This window comes from Cherax quadricarinatus, chromosome 81 (assembly GCF_038502225.1).
Source record: "Cherax quadricarinatus isolate ZL_2023a chromosome 81, ASM3850222v1, whole genome shotgun sequence".
Taxonomy (NCBI): Eukaryota; Metazoa; Arthropoda; class Malacostraca; order Decapoda; family Parastacidae; genus Cherax; species Cherax quadricarinatus.
In genome coordinates, this window is record NC_091372.1 from 13,278,685 (window position 1) to 13,295,179 (window position 16,495).

At 41.7% G+C, this 16,495-nt stretch overlaps 1 protein-coding gene across 4 annotated transcripts in view; it reads right to left on the reverse strand.

Moving 5' to 3' along the window:
• LOC128699841 (protein-tyrosine sulfotransferase) overlaps positions 1-6,373 on the reverse strand; it is a 51,422-nt gene extending 45,049 nt beyond the window's left edge. For 3 of the 4 annotated variants that reach the window (XM_053792623.2, XM_053792624.2, XM_053792620.2), the window contains exon 1: positions 6,025-6,373. Coding sequence is in view for 1 of the 4 variants with exons in the window: in XM_053792620.2 (XP_053648595.1) it covers positions 6,025-6,050 (26 nt within the window). In the remaining 3 variants the exon portion in view is untranslated. Of the gene's footprint in view, positions 1-5,928; positions 5,948-6,024 lie in introns of those variants that run through there. The other variant, XM_053792625.2, reaches the window with a different exon arrangement.
• Between the last annotated feature and the right edge of the window lie 10,122 nt (positions 6,374-16,495).

Genomic DNA, 16,495 nt, shown 5'->3' on the forward strand with positions numbered 1-16,495 from the left:
TATGTTCACGTGCCAGTACTGACCGAATTTGTTCCCATAAGGAATATTGTGAAGTAGATTAGTCCATTTCAGACCCCCAAACATACACGTGCAAACGCACTTACATAAATACACTTACATAATTGGTCGCATTCAGAGGTGATCGTTATGCGGGGGTCCACTGTATTGTAATAATAATAATAATAATAATAATAATATGTATAATAATAACATGTATAATAATAATATGTATAATAAGAGGGTAAGGTACCAAGGGATTGGCAGAGATCATGCATAGTTCCTTTGTATAAAGGCAAAGGGGATAAAAGAGAGTGCAAAAATCATAGGGAAATAAGTCTGTTGAGTATACCTGGTAAAGTGTATGGTAGAGTTATTATTGAAAGAATTAAGAGTAAGACAGAGAGTAGGATAGCAGATGAACAAGGAGGCTTCAGGAAAGGTAGGGGGTGTGTAGACCAGGTGTTTACAGTGACACATATAGGTGAACAGTATTTAGATAAGGGTAAAGAGGTTTTTGTGGCATTTGTGGATTTAGAAAAGGCATATGACAGGGTGGATAGGGGGGCAATGTGGCAGATGTTGCAGGTGTATGGTATAGGAGGTAGGTTACTGAAAGCAGTGAAGAGTTTTTACAAGGATAGCAAGGCTCAGGTTAGAGTATGTAGGAGAGAGGGAGATTATTTCCCAGTAAAAGTAGGCCTTAGACAAGGATGTGTGATGTCACCGTGATTGTTCAATATACAGTATTTAAGATGGGGTTGTAAGAGAAGTGAATGCTAGGGTCTTGGCAAGAGAATCAAATGCAAAGTGGGAGTTGTCACAGTTGCTCTTTGCTGATGACACGGTGCTTTTGGGAGATTCTGAAGAGAAGTTGCAGAGGTTGGTGGATAAATTTGGTAGGGTATGTAAAGGAAGAAAATTAACAGTGAATATAAGAAAGAGTAAGGTTATGAGGATAACAAAAACATTAGGTGACGAAAGACTGGATATCAGATTGGAGGGAGAGAGTATGGAGGAGGTGAATGTATTCAGATATTTAGGAGTGGACGTGTTAGCAGATGGGTCTATGAAGGATGAGGTGAATCACAGAACTGATGAGGAGAAAAGGGTGAGTGGTGCACTTAGGAGTCTGTGGAGACAAAGAACTTTGTCCGTGGAAGCAAAAAGGGGAATGTATGAGAGTATAGTTGTACCAACACTCTTGTATGGGTGTGAAGCATGGGTGATGAATGTTGCAACGAGGAGAAGGCTGGAGGCAGTGGAGATGTCATGTCTGAGGGCAATATGTGTGGTGTGAATATAATGCAGAGAATTCGTAGTTCGGAAATTAGGAGAAGGTGTGGGATTACCAAAACTATTATCCAGAGAGCCGAGGAGGGTTTGTTGAGGTGGTTTGGACATGTTGAGAGAATGGAACAAAACAGAATGACTTCAAGAGTGTATAAATCTGTAGTGGAGGGAAGGCAGGGTAGGGGTCACCCTAGGAAGGGTTGGAGGGAGGGGGTAAAGGTGGTTTTGTGTGCAAGGGGCTTGGACTTCAAGCAAGCGTGCATGAGCACATTTGATAGGAGTGAATGGAGACAAATGGTTTTTAATACTGGACGTGCTGTTGGAGTGTGAGCAAAGTAACATTTATGAAGGGATTCAGGGAAACCAGCAAGCTGGACTCAGAGTCCTGGAGATGGGAAGTACAGTGTCTACACTCTGAAGGAGGGGTGTTAATGTTGCAGTTTTATTACTGTAGTGTAAAGCACCCCTCTGGCAAGACAGTGATGGAGTGAATGATGGTGAAAGTTTTTCTTTTTCGGGCCACCCTGCCTTGGTGGGAATCGGCTGATGTGTTAATAATAAAAAATAATACATATATAATAATAATAATGTACTACATAATAATAATTATAATAATAGATGGCTTCAAAAGGCTGTCACTAGATGGCAGTATTTACCACAACAGAGGAAGCGGTTGTGGTCGCCTCCACCTGTTACATAATGACATATTCATTCTAGAGTATATATCAGGTTTCTATGTTATTTATATTGTTTATTTCATATTAGATGAACAGTGACAGATAAATAAGCCATAGAGCTGATGATAGCGAAATATTCAAGGAGTAAGTATTTTGTCCTGTCTCCAGACAAACTCGCGTCGGCCGTCGCCACCGCCACATATATGATGACTACAGTAGACCCCCGCATAACGATCACCTCCGAATGCGACCAATTATGTAAGTGTATTTATGTAAGTGCTTTTGTACGTGTATGTTTGGGGGTCTGAAATGGACTAATCTACTTCACAATATTCCTTATGGGAACAAATTCGGTCAGTACTGGCACCTGAACATACTTCTGGAGTGAAAAAATATCGTTAACCGGGGTCCACTGTATTTTATTCATTCTAGAGTATATATCAGGTTTCATATTAGATGAACTGTGATAGATAAATAAGCCATATAGATGATATTAGTGAAATTATTCAAAAAGTATTTTGTCCTGTCTCCAGACAAACTCTCATCCACCGCTGACACCGCCCATACCACTATATGAATTACATATTTATTCATTTTAGAGTATATCAGGTTTCTATGTTATTTATATTGTTTGTCATATTAAATGAAGTGAGATAGATAAATAAGCCGCAGAGTTGATATTAGCGAAATTATTGAAGCACAGATTAACCAGATAACTGCTGCGGCATATGGGTGCTTGGCAAACCTGAGAATAGCATTCCGGTACCTCAGTAAGGAATCGTTCAAGACTTTATACACTGTACGTCAGGCCCATACTGGAGTATGCAGCACCAGTTTGGAACCCACACCTGGTCAAACACGTCAAGAAATTAGAGAAAGTGCAAAGGTTTGCAACAAGGCTAGTTCCAGAGCTAAGGGGAATGTCCTATGAAGAAAGGTTAAGGGAAATCGGTCTGACAACACTGGAGGACAGGAGGGTCAGGGGAGACATGATAACGACATAAATACTGCGTGGAATAGACAAGGTGGACAGAGACAGGATGTTCCAGAGATGGGACACAGAAACAAGGGGTCACAATTGGAAGCTGAAGACTCAGATGAGTCAAAGGGATGTTAGGAAGTATTTCTTCAGTCATAGAGTAGTTAGGAAGTGGAATAGTCTGGCAAGCGATGTAGTGGAGGCAGGAACTATACATAGTTTTAAGATGAGGTATGATAAAGCTCATGGAGCAGGGGAAGAGAGGACCTAGTAGCGGTTGGTGAAGAGGCGGGGCCAGGAGCTGAGTCTCGACCCTTGCAACCACAATTAGGCGAGTACAGAATTCCACTGGAATGGATTAACTGCATTTCAATTAATTTAAATGAGGAAAACTGACTGCAAACGAGCAAATCCAGTTGCGAGCAAGGTTATGGAATGGATCAAACTCGCAAGTAGAGGTTCCACTGTATATACGAGGCCGCCACTTGGACAGCAGGTTAGGTTCCAGGCTACTGCTGTAAACCGAAAATTGCCGTAAAGTGAAATATAGCCTCTTTTTCACTTTCAAATGCATACAAAAGCCTTATAATATGTTTACACTATCACATATTAAGTGGGCAATAGAGCTAGATTTAAAAAATGCATATACATTACACACATTACTTCCCTTAAAATATTTTTGTCCTTAGCTTATAGTGAGTGGTGAATATGTTTATTGTAGGAAAGTCCGAATAAACGAAGAATGGGTACAACTGAAAACCGATGTACAGCTAAGTGCTGTAAAGCAGGGCCTGCCTGCATAGTATAGTTACTGGCAATGGAAATAATCAAGGACCCCCAATGGATATATATGTCACTAACGTTTTTTGGGGTTATGCTGTTGAGTAATTTACAATATGTATGATAATTGTACTTGTGTGTACCTGTACCTAAATAACTTAATTACTAAAAATTTTTTTTTTTTTTAGGCACAGGTACATAAAGGGCTTATAGTTTAATTTTTGGAGGGGTTGAAGAGTATTAGTATTGGTTATTAATAATATTATCAAGTTTAGGCATGTTTAATCTCCGCAGGTTTTATGTATATAAAGTTTTAAATAAAATGTGAAAGAAAAATTCATATTATGTGAGCTCGGGAAAGTGCAAACTGTTCTTTGGCAGTTACCCAATTGTTTTTTTTTTTTTTGCAGGGACCGAGTTCCAGCTCCTGGCCCCGCCTCTCCACTATCCGCTACACATGTATTCCAGCAGGCGAGTACTCCAGCCAGCGAATATACTCCAGCCAGCGAGTATACTCCAGCCAGCGAGTATACTCCAGCCAGTGAGTACTCCAGCAAGCAAATGCTCCAGCAGGCAAATACTCCAGCAAGCAAATGCTCCAGCAAGCAAATGCTCCAGCAGGCAAATACTCCAGCAAGCAAATGCTCCAGCAGGCAAATGCTCCAGCAAGCAAATGCTCCAGCAAGCAAATGCTCCAGCAGGTGAATACTCCAGCAAGCAAATGCTCCAGCAGGTGAATACTCCAGCAAGCAAATGCTACAGCAGGCGAATACTCCAGCTGGCGAATACTCCAGCAAGCAAATGCTCCAGCAGGCGAATACTCCAGCAGGCGAATATTCCAGCAAGTACTCTAGCAAGCGAACACTCCAGCAAGTACTCTAGCAAGCGAACACTCCATTATTATTATTATTATTATTATTATAATCAAGGGGGAATCGCTAAACCCGGAGGATTATACAGCGCCTGGGGGGGGGGCGATGTGGAAAGCATTCAGGCTTAATTCGGGGAACTGGAGCACAGATCCAATTCCCTAAATCAAGAGCCCCTCACCAACATCAAGGAACCTTCCTTGAGGGGAGCGAACACTCCAGCAAGTACTCTAGCAAGCAAATACTCTAGCAAGCAAATACTCTAGCAAGCAAATACTCTAGCAAGCAAATACTCTAGCAAGCAAATACTCTAGCAAGCAAATACTCTAGCAAGCAAATACTCTAGCAAGCAAATACTCTAGCAAGCAAATACTCTAGCAAGCAAATACTCCAGCAAGCAAATACTCCAGCAAGCAAATACTCCAGCAAGCAAATACTCCAGCAAGCAAATACTCCAGCAAGCAAATACTCCAGCAAGCAAATACTCCAACAAGCAAGTACTCCAGCATGCAAATTCTCCAGCAAGCAAGTACTCCAGCAAGCAAGTACTCCAGCAAGCAAATTCTCCAGCAAGCAAATTCTCCAGCAAGCAAATTCTCCAGCAAGCAAATACTCCAGCAAGCAAGTACTCTAGCAAGTGAATACTCCAGCAAGTGAATACCCCAGCAAGCAAGTACTCTAGCAAGTGAATACCCCAGCAAGCAAGTACTCCAGCAGTTATATACTCTAGCAAGCAAATACTCCAGCAAGCAAATACTCCAGCAAGCAAGTACTCCAGCAAGCAAATTCTCCAGCAAGCAAGTACTCCAGCAAGCAAGTACTCTAGCAAGTGAATACTCCAGCAAGTGAATACCCCAGCAAGCAAGTACTCTAGCAAGTGAATATTCCAGCAGGCAAGTACTCCAGCAGTTATATACTCTAGCAGGCAAATACTCCAGCAAGCAAGTACTCTAGCAAGTGAATACCCCAGCAAGCAAGTACTCTAGCAAGTGAATATTCCAGCAGGCAAGTACTCCAGCAGTTATATACTCTAGCAGGCAAATACTCCAGCAAGCAAGTACTCTAGCAAGTGAATACCCCAGCAAGCAAGTACTCCAGCAGTTATATACTCCAGCAAGCAAATACTCCAGCAAGCAAGTACTCCAGCAAGCAAGTACTCCAGCAAGCAAGTACTCCAGCAAGCAAGTACTCCAGCAAGCAAGTACTCCAGCAAGCAAGTACTCCAGCAAGCAAGTACTCCAGCAAGCAAGTACTCTAGCAAGTGAATATTCCAGCAAGTGAATACCCCAGCAAGCAAGTACTCTAGCAAGTGAATATTCCAGCAAGTGAATACCCCAGCAAGCAAGTACTCCAGCAAGTGAATATTCCAGCAGGCAAGTACTCCAGCAGTTATATACTCTAGCAGGCAAATACTCCAGCAGGTGTGTACTTCTGCAGTTGTACTCCAGCAGGCATGTACTCCAGCAGACAAGTACTCCAGAGGGTATATATCCCAGAAGGTGTGTACTCCAGGTCACAGGTCCAACATTTCCTCAAATTAAACAGGTCAAATGGTTCAATAGTTTGACCATCAACAATCACCACACCAAGCAGCTTATATCTCCTTGTTTCACCACCTCTCTCTCATATTCCACTTCTTCAACAACTTATAAACCACCATTAACAATTTCCAATACAGTTTAGGGCTCAAAAATGCAGTAAATAAGGAAGAGAGAAGTAAAGTGAGTGAAGTTGATCAAGGCTGGACTCCACTGTTCTCTCTCTCTCTCTCTCTCTCTCTCTCGCTGTTCCAATAATATTTTAATTTTTTTAGTCAAAAATTTGCTATAATTTTCTTTCATCTCGGGAAAAATGCGTAAGTCAGTGAGTAAGTTTATTTAGGTACAGGTATACAAAAGTACAATTATCATACATAGAAATATATGTGTAAATTACCACAACGGAAATAAGTTCACTTTTTTGGGTTATCCTAGAAGATATTTTGCATATATATTTAACTGTGTATAGTAATTGTACTTATATGTACCTATACCTAAATAAGCTGACTTACTTACCCCCCTGGACAGCTCAAAATAGTCAGAGCAAGTGCCTTATTTCTATTATGGGCCTTGCAATAGCTTAATATTTACAGCCTGCCTGTAAGATAACAGTAAGTTATGATTATAACTTTAAATATTAAAACAGCTAAGTAAGTCAACTGTGAAGATCAGTTACAATAAGAAGACCCAAGTGGAAATAAGTCACTTTAATCCACCTCAGTGGATTCCATCTCACATTGGTCTTCAGATGCAACAGAACTGATGAATTAGCTAGGTTAACTGCTGCCAAGAGGGAGTAGATTATAATCTTGGGCTCCCAGCAGTTTGAGAATAATACTATGAAAAGAAATTCAACTGAACTTTATTGACTTAAGACTGAGGAAGACACATCATTCTATTATGCCGGAGGAGCCTAATGTCTATGGTGCATCCAGCAATTATATAAGCAGACTCTTGGATGTCACTACTGCCCGGCTCCAGAGGGTTACGGTGCCCTGTGGCCAGGAGGCTAAACCTTCACACGGTGAGGTCTCCGTTCGATTCCCAGAGAGGGTAGAAACATTGGGCGTGTTTCCTTACACTGGTTGTCTATGCCTGTATGTTAGTTGACTGGTGTGGGTCGCATCCTGGGATAAAACTAGCCTAATCTGCGGGAAATGCTCTGCATAACAAGGGGCTTTCTATATATTAGTATGTCATTGATGTCAGCTATGGTCTGTACACCTTATGCATGTACTTGTTGAAATAAAGATATTATTATTATCTTTGTGAGGTTAAATCACAACCTAACGAAATGTCAACTTTGCTTGGAAGATAATTGTCACAACTTGCGTCAGTACGTGCTGGAGAGCGATAAAATTAATGAATTTGGAGAAAACTCACTCAGAAATGGTCAAGAAATATCAAACTATTTTATCCAGTGGAAAAATACCCTGACTTTGCTCACTGTAAATAAAACATTACCACTTTGTGTGTGTGTCCTATTAATGTTTATATAACTACCTCATTACGATTGTGACCGGATATAAACATGTAAATAGCTCATTACCACTATAATGTGTCCAACTGTCAAAGCCTATCCGATGTTATCCTGATGCCAAATGACTTCGAACAGGCGATAAATGACATGCCCATGCACTCTGCCCCAGGGCCAGACTCATGGAACTCTGTGTTCATCAAGAACTGCAAGAAGCCCCTATCACGAGCCTTTTCCATCCTATGGAGAGGGAGCATGGACACGGGGGTCGTCCCACAGTTACTAAAAACAACAGACATAGCCCCACTCCACAAAGGGGGCAGTAAAGCAACAGCAAAGAACTACAGACCAATAGCACTAACATCCCATATCATAAAAATCTTTGAAAGGGTCCTAAGAAGCAAGATCACCACGCATCTAGAAACCCATCAGTTACACAACCCAGGGCAACATGGGTTTAGAACAGGTCGCTCCTGTCTGTCTCAACTATTGGACCACTACGACAAGGTCCTAAATGCACTAGAAGACAAAAAGAATGCAGATGTAATATATACAGACTTTGCAAAAGCCTTCGACAAGTGTGACCATGGCGTAATAGCGCACAAAATGCGTGCTAAAGGAATAACAGGAAAAGTCGGTCGTTGGATCTATAATTTCCTCACTAACAGAACACAGAGAGTAGTCGTCAACAGAGTAAAGTCCGAGGCAGCTACGGTGAAAAGCTCTGTTCCACAAGGCACAGTACTCGCTCCCATCTTGTTCCTCATCCTTATATCCGACATAGACAAGGATGTCAGCCACAGCACCGTGTCTTCCTTTGCAGATGACACCCGAATCTGCATGACAGTGTCTTCCATTGCAGACACTGCAAAGCTCCAGGCAGACATCAACCAAATCTTTCAGTGGGCTGCAGAAAACAATATGAAGTTCAACGATGAGAAATTTCAATTACTCAGATATGGTAAACATGAGGAAATTAAATCTTCATCAGAGTACAAAACAAATTCTGGCCACAAAATAGAGCGAAACACCAACGTCAAAGACCTGGGAGTGATCATGTCGGAGGATCTCACCTTCAAGGACCATAACATTGTATCAATCGCATCTGCTAGAAAAATGACAGGATGGATAATGAGAACCTTCAAAACTAGGGAGGCCAAGCCCATGATGACACTCTTCAGGTCACTTGTTCTATCTAGGCTGGAATATTGCTGCACACTAACAGCACCTTTCAAGGCAGGTGAAATTGCCGACCTAGAAAATGTACAGAGAACTTTCACGGCGCGCATAACGGAGATAAAACACCTCAATTATTGGGAGCGCTTGAGGTTCCTAAACCTGTATTCCCTGGAACGCAGGAGGGAGAGATACATGATTATATACACCTGGAAAATCCTAGAGGGACTAGTACCGAACTTGCACACGAAAATCACTCATTACGAAAGCAAAAGACTTGGCAGACGATGCACCATCCCCCCAATGAAAAGCAGGGGTGTCACTAGCACGTTAAGAGACCATACAATAAGTGTCAGGGGCCCGAGACTGTTCAACTGCCTCCCAGCACACATAAGGGGGATTACCAACAGACCCCTGGCAGTCTTCAAGCTGGCACTGGACAAGCACCTAAAGTCAGTTCCGGATCAGCCGGGCTGTGGCTCGTATGTTGGTTTGCGTGCAGCCAGCAGCAACAGCCTGGTTGATCAGGCTCTGATCCACCAGGAGGCCTGGTCTCAGACCGGGCCGCGGGGGCGTTGACCCCCGGAACTCTCTCCAGGTAAACTCCAGGTAAACTCCAGTCCCTAGACCCATTATGTACCTCTGTAATTTTAGGGTACAGTCCCTAGACCCATTATGTACCTCTGTAATTTTAAGGTACAGTCCCTAGACCCATTATGTACCTCTGTAATTTTAAGGTACAGTCCCTAGACCCATTATGTACCTCTGTAATTTTAAGGTACAGTCCCTAGACCCATTATGTACCTCTGTAATTTTAAGGTACAGTCCCTAGACCCATTATGTACCTCTGTAATTTTAAGGTACAGTCCCTAGACCCATTATGTACCTCTGTAATTTTAAGGTACAGTCCCTAGACCCATTATGTACCTCTGTAATTTTAAGGTACAGTCCCTAGACCTATTATGTACCTCTGTAATTTTAAGGTAATCCCTAGACCCATTATGTACCTCTGTAATTTTAAGGTACAGTCCCTAGACCTATTATGTACCTCTATAATTTTAAGGTACAATCCCTAGACCCATTATGTACCTCTGTAAATTTAAGATACAGTCCCTAGACCCATTATGTACCTCTGTAATTTTAAGGTACAGTCCCTAGACCCATTATGTACCTCTGTAATTTTAAGGTACAGTCCCTAGACCCATTATGTACCTCTGTAATTTTAAGGTACAGTCCCTAGACCTATTATGTACCTCTGTAATTTTAAGGTAGTCCCTAGACCCATTATGTACCTCTGTAATTTTAAGGTACAGTCCCTAGACCTATTATGTACCTCTGTAATTTTAAGGTACAATCCCTAGACCCATTATGTACCTCTGTAATTTTAAGGTACAGTCCCTAGACCCATTATGTACCTCTGTAATTTTAAGGTACAGTCCCTAGACCCATTATGTACTTCTGTAATTTTAAGGTACAGTCCCTAGACCCATTATGTACCTCTGTAATGTAAAGGTACAGTCCCTAGACCCATTATGTACCTCTGCAATGTTAAGGTACAGTCCCTAGACCCATTATGTACCTCTGTAATATTAAGGTACAGTCCCAAGACCCATTATGTACCTCTGTAATGTTAAGGTACAGTCCCTAGACCCATTATGTACCTCTGTAATGTTAAGGTATAGTCCCTAGACCCATTATGTACCTCTGTAATGTTAAGGTACAGTCCCTAGACCCATTATGTACCTCTGTAATGTTAAGGTATAGTCCCTAGACCCATTATGTACCTCTGTAATGTTAAGGTACAGTCCCTAGACCCATTATGTGCCTCTGTAATGTTAAGGTACAGTCTCTAGACCCAATATGTACCTCTGTAATGTTAAGGTACAGTCCCTAGACCCATTATGTGCCTCTGTAATGTTAAGGTACAGTCTCTAGACCCATTATGTACCTCTGTAATGTTAAGGTACAGTCCCTAGACCCATTATGTGCCTCTGTAATGTTAAGGTACAGTCTCTAGACCCATTATGTACCTCTGTAATGTTAAGGTACAGTCCCTAGACCCATTATGTGCCTCTGTAATGTTAAGGTACAGTCTCTAGACCCATTATGTACCTCTGTAATGTTAAGGTACAGTCCCTAGACCCATTATGTACCTCTAATCTTTTGACTATAGTCCACGGGATGGGAATAGAGTGCATAATAAAGATGTTAAACTGAACTGTGGACTCGCACCTGAACGTACTAGATACAAGAGGAATAAAATAAACTGAGATATTTACATGAACATTAAAGAGGTGTTAGATAAATTACCTGCATGAACTGCACTAATATGTTCATACAAGTAATTTGGGTAGGATACAACTGTGGTGGTCACCTGATGTCGCTGAAACACTCACTACACTTATTTCATTATAACAAAACTAAACTGGCCAGATAGCTTTAAATAACAAGGGTTATTTTGCTGTGGGTGCGAAGACAGCATTCTTTATCTTCCCCATTTCACCATCCGATCTCGAAGTCCTGCCAAGTTAATGTAGATACTTCCAGCAGGACATGATTTCCGATTTGTTTTATTCCGATTTAGGAGATTGCGCCCCATCAGCATATTAAACCATCAGCATATTAATACCACATTTACCAAGCGGTCGCACACTGGGAGTTCAATATGGTGAACTCCTTATTTCACCAAATATCACTTTGGTTTAGTGTTATTTTCTTCACAGTTCGCAGTGTATTACATTGCCGCATTATTTTCTGTTCATCGGAGGTCGATTCACTGTAATTTATCCTCGATGAAGCTTGATTTAATTAGACGGATTTCTATCACCCGACTTCTCTCAACTTCCGTTATGGTGTCTCTATCCACTCAACGCTATTTGTCCATTCTCACCACCCTATTGTGGTGGTTTTATTAATATCCTGTCCCAGGGAACATTTACAATACTTCCTATTATGAAGTGAGGCCGGTATTTCCCATTAGGCCTCTAGAAACGCCTAGGTCCTGGTACAAATTTCCCACCAGGTCCCTCAGAAATTTCAACTCGGCGTCTACCCCCCCCCCCCGGCGAAGGCTCAGATTTTCCAAGAATCAAATCAGCATCATTTTAATACACAATTTGCATTATTAAAAACTATACACTATAATTTTCGGAAAATGTACAAAATTTTCCACAAGAGGCTCAACTTACAATAACAGGCGCACCAATGTTAACTATACATATTATCACTCTCCTCCCTTTCTGTAGCTTCATTCATTAGGTACCTTTTATATCTCTGAACTGGCTCATGTTAGGACAACCTTTGTCATGTTCAAGCAATCCCTTCCACTCTTATATTGTTGTATAATAAAAACGTTTGAGGTCTGACCACCTACTGTAGGTACTACATAGTAGTGTTTACTTCCCCTAGTACCATACTGGTAAACCATACCCCCGGCCGGGATTGAACCCGCGGTCATAGTCTCAAAACTCCAGCCCGTCGCGTTAGCCACTAGACCAGCTAGCCACAATAAGATTCATCCAACTAGGTATATTTCTACACCATAGGAAAGTTAGCACAGGCACCTCTGTGACCACAAATGCAAGTTTTTACAGACGAATCTCCAGCTAGCGTGGCCGTGACGAACTCTAGCTCAAGTCCCTTCACTGCCGTCAACATGACTTAAGAAATCGTAATGACACGATTGCAAATAAACCATACCCCCGGCCGGGATTGAACCCGCGGTCATAGAGTCTCAAAACTCCAGCCCGTCGCGTTAGCCACTAGACCAGCTAGCCACAATAAGATTCATCCAACTAGGTATATTTCTACACCATAGGAAAGTTAGCACAGGCACCTCTGTGACCACAAATGCAAGTTTTTACAGACGAATCTCCAGCTAGCGTGGCCGTGACGAACTCTAGCTCAAGTCCCTTCACTGCCGTCAACATGACTTAAGAAATCGTAATGACACGATTGCAAATAAACCATCCCGGCCGGGGGTATGGTTTATTTGCAATCGTGTCATTACGATTTCTTAAGTCATGTTGACGGCAGTGAAGGGACTTGAGCTAGAGTTCGTCACGGCCACGCTAGCTGGAGATTCGTCTGTAAAAACTTGCATTTGTGGTCACAGAGGTGCCTGTGCTAACTTTCCTATGGTGTAGAAATATACCTAGTTGGATGAATCTTATTGTGGCTAGCTGGTCTAGTGGCTAACGCGACGGGCTGGAGTTTTGAGACTCTATGACCGCGGGTTCAATCCCGGCCGGGGGTATGGTTTATTTGCAATCGTGTCATTACGATTTCTTAAACCATACTGGTACTACAGAGTAGTGTTCACTTCCCCTAGTACCATACTGGTACTACATAGTGTTCACTTCATCTAGTACCATACTGGTACTAAGTAGTGTTCACTTCCCCTAGTACCATACTGGTACTACAGAGTAGTGTTCACTTCCCTTAGTACCATACTGGTACTACAGAGTAGTGTTCACTTCCCCTAGTACCATACTGGTTGTGGAAAATACTGTATATATTTTCCAGAAATTCAGTATTTATATGTAAATAGATGGCCATACTGTATTTAATAATATTTATGTCATAGAAAACGGAAAGCCTGCGTCTGTGCAGAGGACACTCGCCATATTGGTTTTGAATTGGATACAACGTTAGTTCAATGGGAAGGAATTTTCGTGCTCTAGAGGTTAAAATTGGGCTGACACCTCTCAAATAGGAGGCGAAATTGTTGGACATGCATTCCTGCATAACTTGAGATATCAGACGACTGGACAAGACAGCTCCAGGAACCTCAGATAAGCTCTCTAGATTTGTGTATAATTCTGACCAGTGTTTTCATAAATTTAGTTAGTGAGGTTTTTCTGAGTATGATACAACTTAATATCCAGTCAAATTGGTGAGTGATATTAAGATATATTTTCCTTCTGTTATGTATATGTTTACCTGGACCTGGAGTTTACCTGGAGAGAGTTTCGGGGGTCAACGCCCCCGCGGCCCGGTCTGTGACCAGGCCTCCTGGTGGATCAGCGCCTGATCAACCAGGCTGTTGCTGCTGGCTGCACGCAAACCAACGTACGAGCCACAGCCCGGCTGATCAGGAACTGACTTTAGGTGCTTGTCCAGTGCCAGCTTGAAGACTGCCAGGGGTCTGTTGGTAATCCCCCTTATGTGTGCTGGGAGGCAGTTGAACAGTCTCGGGCCCCTGACACTTATTGTATGGTCTCTTAACGTGCTAGTGACACCCCTGCTTTTCATTGGGGGGATGGTGCATCGTCTGCCAAGTCTTTTGCTTTCGTAGTGAGTGATTTTCGTGTGCAAGTTCGGTACTAGTCCCTCTAGGATTTTCCAGGTGTATATAATCATGTATCTCTCCCTCCTGCGTTCCAGGGAATACAGGTTTAGAAACCTCAAGCGCTCCCAGTAATTGAGGTGTTTTATCTCCGTTATGCGCGCCGTGAAAGTTCTCTGTACATTTTCTAGGTCGGCAATTTCACCTGCCTTGAAAGGTGCTGTTAGAGTGCAGCAATATTCCAGCCTAGATAGAACAAGTGACCTGAAGAGTGTCATCATGGGCTTGGCCATGAATTTATATATAATCATTTTTTAATATACCGTCCACAAATTTATATATTTACCAGAATTCCTGGTGATGTATAATTCATTTAATTAATAGGTCCAGAGCAACTTGTGGATATGACAGTTAAATAACAAAAAGGCACAATACCGTGACTGGAACGATACACAAATAACCCGCACATAAAAGACAGAAGCTTACGACGACGTTTCGGTCCGACTTGGACCATTGACAAAGTCACACTGGATATGACAGTGGTAGGTATCGAAGGGGGACATTTTTGCGACCTAGGTGTCCCAAATTCCTACTTGTCTAACTGATAAATAATAATTATCTATGCTCATTTATTGTTATGTACATAATTATACATACAGATAAATGCAATTTTCCACACTGGTACTACAGAGTAGTGTTCACTTTCCCTAGTACCATACTGGAACTACAGAGTAGTGTTCACTTCCCCTAGTACCATACTGGTACTACATAGTAGTGTTATTAAGTAAGTAGGTAAGTAAGTAAGTTTATTCAGGTATACACAAATACAGTTACATAGATTATCATACATAGCAGCATATGTGTAGAGAACCTGGGATAACCCAAAAAAGCCAGAGTGACTTATTTCCATTTGGGTCCTTTTACCTTATTATTTTAATATAAAGGTTATAATATTTTCATATTATTCTATAATGAAGATAACATTTTATTATTATACTAAAAAGACTATCTACTATACGAGGGTCATTAAGACTATCTACAATACGAGGGTCATTACTAGGAATAAGGTAAAATTATACGTGTGTTAGCTAAAAAATAAAAAATCATTCCCCTCCATTTCTGTAGCTACATTCATCAGACACCTTTTGGCACTCTTCTTGAACTGGTTCATGTTATGACTGGCTTTGACATGTGCGGGCAGTCTGTTCCATTCCTTTATTGCTGTACAATAAAAGGTGTTTGAAGCCTGGCCAATGACTGTGGGTACTACAAAGTTGTGCTCTCTCCCCCTAGTACTATGATTGCTGCGGTTCCCAACCTTGACAAAATTGACAGCAAGATATTCTGGACACTGTTTGTGAGCAACTTTATAAACATAATTTAGCTTCAGTTGTTTTACTCTGTCTTCAACATTCAGCATATCCAACTGCTGTAATTCATTCTGGCCTACATGCTCTCTTGGACCCAGGCCCAGGATGAATCTTACAATTTTGTTCTGGGTGATTTGCAGTCTTTCTTTTTTTTTTGTCAAGGCAGAGTACCATGAAGAGCAAGCGTAATCCATATGACACTGCATAAGGGCTAGACATAGGGTCCTGCGAGCCTCAGTAGATAGACACTGTGCTTGTCTATAGAGGAACTTCAGTGTGGCATTCGCTTTCTTTACTACACTGTTCCCTCTCAATTCTCCTGACATGCATGGGTCAAAGGGGATTCCCAGATATTTTACTGATGAAACCAAAGTGATGGGCTCCCCATTACACTGGACATTAAAATTTTTTACCCTTCTCAGTTTATGTTTCGTGCCAAAGAGAATGACTTCAGTTTCCCGAGGTGTAATGATAGTCTGTTGTCTACTAACCATTTGCTGCAGGACTCCAGTTCCAGTGTTAATACATTAGCTATATCTTGTGGGTCTTTACCTGACACTAACAGAGCACTGTCATCTGCATACAGTAGGAGTTTGCACTTGACACTGATAGGCATGTCATTGACATAGCATAAGAATAATAAGGGACCCAGAATACTACCTTACCATACTGGTACTACATAGTAGTGTTCACTTCCCCTAGTACCATACTGGTACTACATAATAGTGTTCGCTTCCCCTATACCATACTGGTACTACACAGTAGTGTTCACTTCCCCCAGTACCATAATGGTACTACATACTAGTGTTCACCTCCCTTAGTACCATACTGGTACTACATAGTAGTGTTCACTTCCCCTAGTACCATACTAGTACTACATAGTAGTGTTCACTTCCCCTAGTACCCTACTGGTACTACATAGTAGTGTTCACTTCCCCTAGTACCATACTGGTACTACATACTAGTGTTCACTTCCCCTAGTACCATACTGGTACTACATAGTAGTGTTCACTTCCCTTAGTACCATACTGGTACTACATAGTAGTGTTCAC